This window comes from Salvelinus namaycush, unplaced genomic scaffold (genome assembly GCF_016432855.1).
Source record: "Salvelinus namaycush isolate Seneca unplaced genomic scaffold, SaNama_1.0 Scaffold40, whole genome shotgun sequence".
In the NCBI taxonomy this organism is placed as follows: Eukaryota; Metazoa; Chordata; class Actinopteri; order Salmoniformes; family Salmonidae; genus Salvelinus; species Salvelinus namaycush.
In genome coordinates, this window is record NW_024061008.1 from 506,421 (window position 1) to 516,952 (window position 10,532).

The 10,532-nt window shown below is 44.9% G+C and overlaps 1 protein-coding gene across 1 annotated transcript; it reads right to left on the bottom strand.

Annotated features, from left to right (window-relative positions):
* Nucleotides 1-232: 232 nt before the first annotated feature.
* LOC120041045 (biotinidase-like) lies at nucleotides 233-9,898 on the bottom strand. The gene is made up of 7 exons (XM_038986010.1): nucleotides 9,327-9,898; nucleotides 8,941-9,090; nucleotides 3,855-4,000; nucleotides 3,385-3,562; nucleotides 2,619-2,936; nucleotides 2,052-2,297; nucleotides 233-923 (listed from the first exon to the last, which is right to left on the bottom strand). Exons 1-7 carry the CDS (start codon nucleotides 9,570-9,572, stop codon nucleotides 657-659), a joined length of 1,551 nt encoding a protein of 516 aa, XP_038841938.1. The 5' UTR covers nucleotides 9,573-9,898; the 3' UTR covers nucleotides 233-656.
* Nucleotides 9,899-10,532: the final 634 nt, after the last annotated feature.

Genomic DNA, 10,532 nt, shown 5'->3' on the forward strand with positions numbered 1-10,532 from the left:
AAGGAATGATTTTTAAATGGACCCCCCTTGGCTGGAAATGTGTCAGTCGTTCATCCAGCGATGATTGTGTTTTCAGCCACCGGTAGCTTGTGGGTGCGTTATATGCTCTACAGTCAATTATGAGTGCATGTCTACTTATATTAAATATATAATTATTAATTTACACCTACTGTATGATAGCTAGCAAATGAATTGGCTAACGTGCCTAGCTGGAACTTCTGAAGAAGAAAAATATTTTATTTCTACAATTTTCAAAAGATAACCAAACAAAAACATATTTACTTTTTACGAGACGTGTTTGTGCCGTCATGTGCATTAGTAGCACAATTTCTAACTGATTTGCATTGGTTTTTCCTTACACTTGTATGTTGACTTTCGCTGACTTTTGTTAGCAGATGTACAATCGTGGTGAATTGAATTATGGGGAGGTTCAGGCCCGGAGTGAACATAATTATACACTCGCTAAGCCGACTAAAAACGAGGGCTGAGGGGCTTACATTGCTAACTTCCCTTGCTTGGCCAAACATTTGGACCGCCCTCCAAGATGGCGACGTGGATTTCCCCAAGGGCATAAGGCGAAGGTAAGTGGACGAGGGTGTATCTTTTAAGTGTTTGGACCGCAGCCTCTCTCTCTCTCTCTCTCTCTCTCACACACCTTAGTCCTGGTCGTACACCCTGCCGTAGAGACATGCGGTCACTAGTCCGACGGTCATCCCTGAGTGTTCCATGGTCACTCGACCATCTGCGGTCGTCTTGACCTGGTCAGGTTGTTCTAGAACCATGCCGCTACCTAGCAACGACGGGTAAACGTGACGGGTTCCGAACTTCCCCTCCAATAGGAAGTCAACTCTCGACTCTGCCTCCTCCACTTCCTGTCCACAGGAGCTGACCTCCGACCCCAAGCAGCGGACCAAAGCACACACCTGGAGGGGGAGGGGTTAATCATCAATACCATGCATGAACTGGTGTACTACTGCAAGAGGCTTAACTATTGGAAGATCACAGCTGGACATGAGGTAAAAACTCAAGCTTAGGAACTGGTCAACTGCATACTAAGTAGAACTAGTAGACTGTATACTGAGTAGAACTGGTAGACTGTATACTGAGTAGAACTAGTAGACTGTATACTGAGTAGAACTAGTAGACTGTATACTGAGTAGAACTAGTAGACTGTATACTAAGTAGAACTAGTAGACTGTACACTGATTAGAACTGGTAGACTGTATACTGATTAGAACTGGTAGACTGTATACTGAGTAGAACTAGTATACTGTATACTGAGTAGAACTAGTATACTGTATACTGAGTAGAACTGGTAGACTGTATACTGAGTAGAACTGGTAGACTGTATACTGAGTAGAACTAGTATACTGTATACTGAGTAGAACTGGTAGAATGTATACTGAGTAGAACTGGTATACTGTATACTGAGTAGAACTGGTATACTGTATACTGAGTAGAACTAGTATACTGTATACTGAGTAGAACTGGTAGAATGTATACTGAGTAGAACTGGTATACTGAGTAGAACTAGTATACTGTATACTGAGTAGAACTGGTAGAATGTATACTGAGTAGAACTGGTATACTGTATACTGAGTAGAACTGGTATACTGTATACTGAGTAGAACTAGTATACTGTATACTGAGTAGAACTGGTAGACTGTATACTGAGTAGAACTGTTAGACTGTATACTGAGTAGAACTGGTATACTGAGTAGAACTGGTATACTGTATACTGAGTAGAACTAGTATACTGTATACTGAGTAGAACTAGTATACTGTATACTGAGTAGAACTAGTATACTGTATACTGAGTAGAACTAGTATACTGTATACTGAGTAGAACTAGTATACTGTATACTGAGTAGAACTAGTATACTGTATACTGAGTAGAACTGGTAGACTGTATACTGAGTAGAACTGGTAGACTGTATACTGAGTAGAACTGGTAGACTGTAAACTGAGTAGAACTGGTAGACTATATAGTATACACAGTGCAGTTCCAAATGGAAGTTGTATTGTGAGTCAATTTAAACGTTGGTCCCTACCTGTACATTGTAGCGTCCGTTAACCGTGTGAGTGCCAGAGAACGCTCCTAGAGCATAGAGCTCCGCGTTGTCCCCCTGTGGGGAGCGTCGGTACTGCAGGTGGCAGCAGAAAGGACCGTCACACACAGTCAGCTGGCCCTCTGAACCACTCAGCAGGAGGAAGGAGAAGGGATCATACATCATAGAGGAGGTGAAGGGAAATGGGGGTGAGGGAGAGACAGAATCCTCCTGGCAGTGTTGACTCTCCTGTAGACAGAACCCAGAGTTGCCCTCCCTCTGTCCAGACAGAGGCTTAGGTGACCTGGTATAAGCTTCCACAGCCTCTCCTCCCGTCTCCCCCTCTCCTCCTGCCTCCCCCTCTCCTCTTGCAGTCTCTCCTCCTGCCTCCCCCTCTCCTCTTGCAGTCTCTCCTCCTGCCTCCCCCTCTCCTCTTGCAGTCTCTCCTCCTGCCTCCCCCTCTCCTCTTGCAGTCTCTCCTCCTGCCTCCCCCTCTCCTCTTGCAGTCTCTCCTCCTGCCTCCCCCTCTCCTCTTGCAGTCTCTCCTCCTGCCTCCCCCTCTCCTCCTGCAGTCTCTCCCCCTGTATCCCCCTCTCCTCCTGCCTGTCCCTTGGCCCTCTTCTCTGTTCCCAGCCAGGCAGTGTCCAGTACAGGTATCCTCAGCACCAGCAGCCTCCCCTCCTCTGGCTGCCCAGCCCTGGCATGGTGGTAGATGGCAGTTCCAGGGGTGAAGATGCCACTTCCTGTCATACCCAGGCTGTCTGCCCTGATGTTAGCTGCCAGCAGAGTGGTGTTAGCTCCCAGACTGAAGGCTCTCTGGAACTGAACGGCTGATAGCAGAGGAAGCTGGTTCATCCAGGCTGTGGGGTAGACCATCTGTCTGATACCCTGAGGAGAAATAAAAAGACAGAAACATGAACACAGACTGTTAACTTCATTTGGAAGCATAATGAAACATTGTGGAAAAAAGGTGTCTGTGTTTGTATAATAATAATTTGGTGAGAGCTTATATTTGTCCTATTACACACATATACCAGTGTGTATTAATATGCATGTGTGAATTGTATTTTTTTTTTCTATATATTTTTTTACATATCCTACTCTCCCTGAGACACCCTCAGAGAGTGCGGGTCACAGGCAGGGTCTGCCATCAACAACAGCGATGCAGGAGCAATTAGGGTTAAGTATCTATATTATTATATAGAGTTGAGAGTTGAGAGTTAAGAGTTGCTCAAGGGCAACTCGAAATATATATATTTTTTTAATGGGGGGGGGTTACTGGCCCAACGCTCTAACCACAGGGCTACCTGCCGCCCTCTGAGCTTCCTGCACGTACCTGCTCCAGTAGTCTGATGGTAGGGTCATGGAACAGGATGTCGAAGCAGGTGAACACTCCAAACCGTCCGGCGAACGGCGTGTCAAAGGTCACCACCTCTAGTCTGGGCGGGGCATCGAAAGCGTTCTCAAAGTAGAGGTTGTGTTTGTGGTAGCGCGCCGCCAGGGAGCCGTCCGACCTGCAGCGAATGGGAGAACAACATGTCTTTTTCATCTATAGAATATATATTATTAAACATACTGTACATACAGAGAATGGTTGATGGTGGGGGCGCGCTTTGAATAAACGCCTCTTAAGAATATAGCAAAAACATCATTCCAACTCCTGTATATAAACGCAATATAATGTAATTCCTCTATTCCAAGAGCACCTCTGGAGGGTTTTATAAAACCTGAAACTTCCTGTCCACCTTTTATTCTCTAGCGGCTCATGAACGACGTGTTCAAAACAGCAACACAGGTACTACCAACCTGAAGACGACATCAGTGTTGAACTGCCAGCGCCCATCGGGGGGGCAGGTGGGGTGAGAGGTCAGAGGGCAGGGCTGGAGATCAGGCATGTTGACCACCAGGTAAAGACTGTGACGTCGAGCCATGCAGCTCAACCTCTGGAGGACCTGAGAGAGAACAGGACAGAATACACATTTGACGATATTTGATCCCCCCCCCCCCAAAAAATATACCAAAAGACAAACACAGTGTACAAAACATTAGGAACACCTGCTCTTTCCATGACAGACTGACCAGGTGAATCCAGGTGGAAGCTATGATCCCTTATTGATGTCACTTGATAAATCCACTTCAATCAGAGTAGATGAAGGGGAGGAGACAGGTTAATGAAGAACTTTTAAGCCTTGAGACAATTGAGACATGGATTGTGTACAGAATGTGTGCCATTCAGAGAGCGAATGGGCAAGACAAAAGATGTAAGTGCCTTTGAACGGGGTATGGTAGTAGGTGCCAGGCGCACCTGTTTGTGTCAAGAACTGCAACGCTGCTGGGTTTTTCATGCTCAACGTTTTCCCGTGTGTATCAAGAATGGTCCACCACCAAAAAGACTTCCAACCAACTTGACAACTGTGGGAAGCATTGGAATCCACATGGGCCAGCATCCCTGTGGAACACTTTGGACACCTTGTAGAGTCCATGCTCTGATGAATTGCAACTCAATATTAGGAAGGTGTTCTTAATGTTTTGTACACTCAGTGTAAGTAGGTGTGTGTGTGTGTGTGTGTGTGTGTGTGTGTGTGTGTGTGTGTGTGTGTGTGTGTACGTGTACGTACCCAGGTCTGGCTTTATTGGTGGGCCTGGCCCGCCCTACCGCACCTCCTTGTCCGTCCAAATAAAATATTGATAAATTATTTGAGACACGCGCCCGGCAGAAAGACGCATCAATCTCAAATAAAGCATCTAAGTGAGTGAAACATCTCCCCTCTGTCTCAGTATGTGTAGACCATGTATCTGATGCTGTCTGGACAGTGAAACAGCACCCCTCTGTCTCAGTATGTGTAGACCATGTATCTGATGCTGTCTGGACAGTGAAACAGCACCCCTCTGTCTCAGTATGTGTAGACCATGTATCTGATGCTGTCTGGACAGTGAAACAGCACCCCTCTGTCTCAGTATGTGTAGACCATGTATCTGATGCTGTCTGGACAGTGAAACAGCACCCCTCTGTCTCAGTATGTGTAGACCATGTATCTGATGCTGTCTGGACAGTGAAACAGCACCCCTCTGTCTCAGTATGTGTAGACCATGTATCTGATGCTGTCTGGACAGTGAAACAGCACCCCTCTGTCTCAGTATGTGTAGACCATGTATCTGATGCTGTCTGGACAGTGAAACAGCACCCCTCTGTCTCAGTATGTGTAGACCATGTAACTGATGCTGTCTGGACAGTGAAACAGCTCCCCTCTGTCTCAGTATGTGTAGACCATGTATCTGATGCTGTCTGGACAGTGAAACAGCACCCCTCTGTCTCAGTATGTGTAGACCATGTATCTGATGCTGTCTGTACCAAAATAGTATGACATGTCATACTACTTCTGTCCAGACAGCATCAGATACATGGTCAACATATTGTAAGACAGAGGGGCGCTGTTTCGCTCACTCGGATGCCTTCTCCGGTGAGAGAGTTTCAGCAGAGAGCATTTTTTATTTATTTTTTATTTTATTTCACCTTTATTTAAGCAGGTAGGCTAGTTGAGAACAAGTTCTCATTTACAACTGCGACCTGGCCAAGATAAAGCAAAGCAGTGCGACACAAACAACAACACAGAGTTACACATAAACAAACGTACAGTCAATAACACAATAGAAAAAATAAGTCTATATACAGTGTGTTCAAACGGCATGAGGAGGTAAGCCAATAAATAGGCCATAGTAGCAAAGTAATTACAATTTAGCAAATTAACACTGGAGTGATAGATGAGCAGATGATGATGTGCAAGTAGAAATACTGGTGTGCAAAAGAGCAGAAAAGTAAATAAAAACAATATGGGGATGAGGTAGGTAGATTGGGTGGGCTATTTACAGATGGACTATGTACAGCTGCAGCGATCGGTTAGCTGCTCAGATAGCTGATGTTTAAAGTTAGTGGGGGAAATAAAAGTCTCCAGCTTCAGCAATTTTTGCAATTCGTTACAGTCATTGGCAGCAGAGAACTGGAAGGAAAGGCGGCCAAAGGAGGTGTTGGCTTTGGGGATGACCAGTGAGATATACCTGCTGGAGCACATGCTACGGGTGGGTGTTATGGTGACCAGTGAGCTGAGATAAGGCGGAGCTTTACCTAGCATAGACTTATAGATGACCTGGAGCCAGTGGGTCTGGCGACGAATATGTAGCGAGGGCCAGCCGACTAGAGCATACAGGTCGCAGTGGTGGATGGTATAAGGGGCTTTGGTGACAAAACGGATGGCACTGTGATAGACTGCGTACAGTTTGCTGAGTAGAGTATTGGAAGCTATTTTGTAAATGACATCGCCAAAGTCAAGGATCGGTAGGATAGTCAGTTTTACGAGGGTATGTTTGGCGGCGTGAGTGAAGGAGGCTTTGTTGCGAAATAGGAAGCCAATTCTAGATTACATTTTTGATTGGAGATGTTTAATAGGGGTCTGGAAGGAGAGTTTACAGTCTAGCCAGACACCTAGGTATTTGCAGTTGTCCACATATTCTAAGTCAGAACCGTCCAGAGTAGTGATGCTAGTCAGGCGGGCGGGTGCAGGCAGCGAACGGTTGAAAAGCATGCATTTGTTTTTACTAGCGTTTAAGAGCAGTTGGAGGCCACGGAAGGAGTGTTATATGGCATTGAAGCTCGTTTGGAGGTTAGTTAACACAGTGTCCAAAGAAGGGCCAGATGTATACAGAATGGTGTCTTCTGCGTAGAGGTGGATCAGGGAATCACCCGCAGCAAGAGCGACATCGTTGATATATACAGAGAAAAGAGTCGGTCCGAGAATTAAACCCTGTGGCACCCCCATAGAGACTGCCAGAGGTCCGGACAACAAGCCCTCCGATTTGACACACTGAACTCTGTCTGAGAAGTAGTTGGTGAACCAGGCGAGGCAGTCATTTGAGAAACCAAGGCTGTTGAGTCTGCCGATAAGAATACGGTGATTGACAGAGTCAAAAGCCTTGGCCAGGTTGATGAAGACGGCTGCACAATACTGTCTTTTATCGATGGCGGTTATGATATCGTTTAGTACCTTCGTTCAGCTCTCCAGAATGCATCAGTTCACCTCTCCAGAATGCATCTGTTCACCTCTCCAGAATGCATCTGTTCAGCTCTCCAGAATGCATCTGTTCAGCTCTCCAGAATGCATCTGTTCAGCTCTCCAGAATGCATCTGTTCACCTCTCCAGAATGCATCTGTTCACCTCTCCAGAATGCATCTGTTCACCTCTCCAGAATGCATCAGTTCACCTCTCCAGAATGCATCAGTTCACCTCTCCAGAATGCATCAGTTCACCTCTCCAGAATGCATCTGTTCACCTCTCCAGAATGCTGTCTCCAGCCAATTCTTGCCCATTCATTGTTTTGTCAATTGTTTGCCCTTTGATTGTTTATTTTTTATCAATTCCCCATTACATATGTCACCTGTAGGCCTACTAAATGTACTGTAAATCCCCCATCATTTGGTTACATTAATGTTTGTTAATGCATGTAGCAATCTGAGGAGGATGGTGGGAGGAGCTATAGAGGTATGGGCTGGAATAGAATAAATTAAATTATATATTGTTTGACTCTGTTCCATTAATTCAATTCCACCCATTACAATGAGCCCATCCTCCTATAGCTCTGCCTACCAGCCTCCACTGGTATTATTTACAGTAATTTACAGTTCTCATTGTTTGCAGAGTTCACAACCTGTTACACTTGTGAGAAACAGGTTTAGGTTTATTTCATAACCATTGTGAGTTTTGTATATATTTTTTTTAATTGTCTTTTGTTTGGAGTGCTCCATGTCAGCAATGAGCATGTCTGGTTTCTCTTTCCTGATAACGTTGAGGGAGTGCGCGTGCCTGAGCACATAGAGGTTGGCCTCCTACCTGGTCTGCTGCCTGCAAAAATAGGAAAGTGCCCATTTGTGGATGTCTGATATCTGATTGTCTTAACACCCCACGTCCACCACTAATAAACTGAGCTTCTCAGTCATTTCTTCTTCACCTCACACGAAGTCTCTTTTTTAAAATATCCATCGCGAATGATAGCTCCTCAGTATTTTAAACATCTTTCCAACACTCCCGGACTCGATAATCACCAAGTCTCGGTGTGAAGGAACAAAATATCACGATCTGATGATTCCATATATCCAGTGGAAAGTCATAAAAAAAACAGCTGTCTGTCCCGAGGTCACTGGCGTGGGAGACTGAGGGCCTAGAACAGGCTAGTTGATACTATGTTGCATGTTCGCTAGCGACAGCTTCTTCCAGCCAACCCAGTTGATTTGATACAATGTTACACTTCACTAGCTATAGCTCAAGTCAAGACAGATAGTAAGGGAGGCAGACAGGCAGAGTAGAGAGATGAATGAGATTGAAAGAACCTGAATTTTCATCAGGATATTTTCTACTGTTATTTGTCAGCTTTAGGCCTATGTATTTTACTTAGTTGACTATGGAACTTCTAGGCTTACTGCTGCATTGGCCAATAGGCTATCTTTGAGTTCTATGCGCTCATTTCTTTAACTGCCAATAGATCAGTGTGTCCATATGGCTGAGGCTGGTATTCTAGCCTTAGTTACATTTTTACTTATAGATTTGTATTATTTTACTTCAGATTTTTATGATTAACCACGTGACAATGATTCTGAGAAATTAAAACGTTATTATTGAAATTAAAGTGTTCCACAAAAATGTGCATATAAAAATTATCAGAACTGGCACAGAGATTAGTAGAAATGGTAGGATAAATTGTAAGCTTACCCAAACTTGAAACTCACGAGCTGCCTATGGTTTTTACTATAACACCGTTTAAAAAAACAATTGTGAACGTGCATGCGCTTGCACACACAAAGGCACGTTCAACTGATTCGTTCTGGAGCCGGCCCTGTACATACCTCAGTGTGAGTGTGTCTGTCTGTCTGTGTACAGGGGTTCCAGTCCTCAGACTGTGGGTCAGGGATGGTCTCTAGGTAACCAGAGATGGACAGACGACTGAAGTTAAACCCCTGGAGACCATCCTCTGGAAATACTATGATCTGAGCCCCCTGAAAGAGAGAGAATTAGGGAAACGGGTGAGACTCGAAAGGGGGAAGAGAGCTTTAAAGCTAACTCATACACAAGATTGATGTGTATCCTTCCTGTCAAAGACGAGTGTAACTCAGTCCTGAAGAGCTTAGTGGCAGGGTGTGCAGGCTTTAGTTCCAGCCCTGCACTAACACATCTGGTTATGTTAATTGAAAGAGAAGACCCTCTACCAGCCCCCCCCCAAAATGTAGACAACCTGTTCCGCAGCTCGCGCGGCCTGCTCCTCGTACACATCCAAGTTGCTCATCATGTGCTTGAGCGCCGCGGTCCGGGACAGAGGTACGTGCGGCTCCGGGTTCAGAATTATCCGGTGCTCGTATACCGCAGCCACGTAGGATTGGCCGGGAGTCCCCTCTGTCTTGTCCCCAGCCCGAGTTAACGTTACGGGGAACCGACAGAGAACAGCCACCGCCGCCACGGTCTGTAGGACACGGAGGGCCATGGCCGAATGACCAGAGCACGGGATATATGGGGAACTTCGGAATTCTGATAGGGAGGACCGGTCAGTACGAGTTCAATGGTCACTCAGTCCAAAGTTCTCAACACTCGTTAAACAAATAAAACCACGAGTTTGTTTCTAATTCTGACCTGCTTCACAATTACAAAGTGAGTTTTACAAAAGTATAGCTGTTGATAGAATGGATGCAATATTAACACGTTGTTGTTACATTGTAACTAGCTACTGTAGCTATATCTAATAACTGTTTGTTGTTGTTTCTACTGTCCTGTCTTCTTCTTTAAGGTTTTATGGCAGACTATTGGTGTATTGCCGGCTCCTACTTACTGTGCGGGGTATTGACTACTGGTTGGTTGAAAAGTGCATGTGACATTGTTCCAGCCTTCGGTGATAGGCTGTTGGCTTGTCTGAGGGCGTGTTCTTCTGTGTGAGCCCATGCAGCGCTGCGACATGACCGCTAGGTGGCAGCAGCTCACTGTAAATATACAGTAGCCAAATATATTTTTCTTTTATCCAGTATTTTTGGATAGTAGTGGTTGCCCCAACAGAAAAGTTGATTTTTTTTTCGTACACCTTATGATATGCAACAACAAAAAACTCCAGCAGCACTCTATTTTTCTTGTCACAATTAGTTTATGAATCAAACCAAGGTTTCTGCCAACAGACAACCAGATCGTCATGGTTAAGTAACAATGGTGCAAGATCCATTAAAGACATTGTGGAGATTAGAATACTATTGCACTGGAAGTTGCTTTCTCAAGAACACAAGTGGTTCGGGACGGATAGAAATGTTAAGAATCATTACCTGGAGGACAGTGAGGAAGGTCATCCTTTATCAATTTCAGTCCAGGGGAGGGGGCAGTATTTTTTTTTTTTTTAAATCTAGTCTGTGGTGAGATCATGTAATTTGTAATTGATTACATTTCTAGACTTTACTATTTCTTC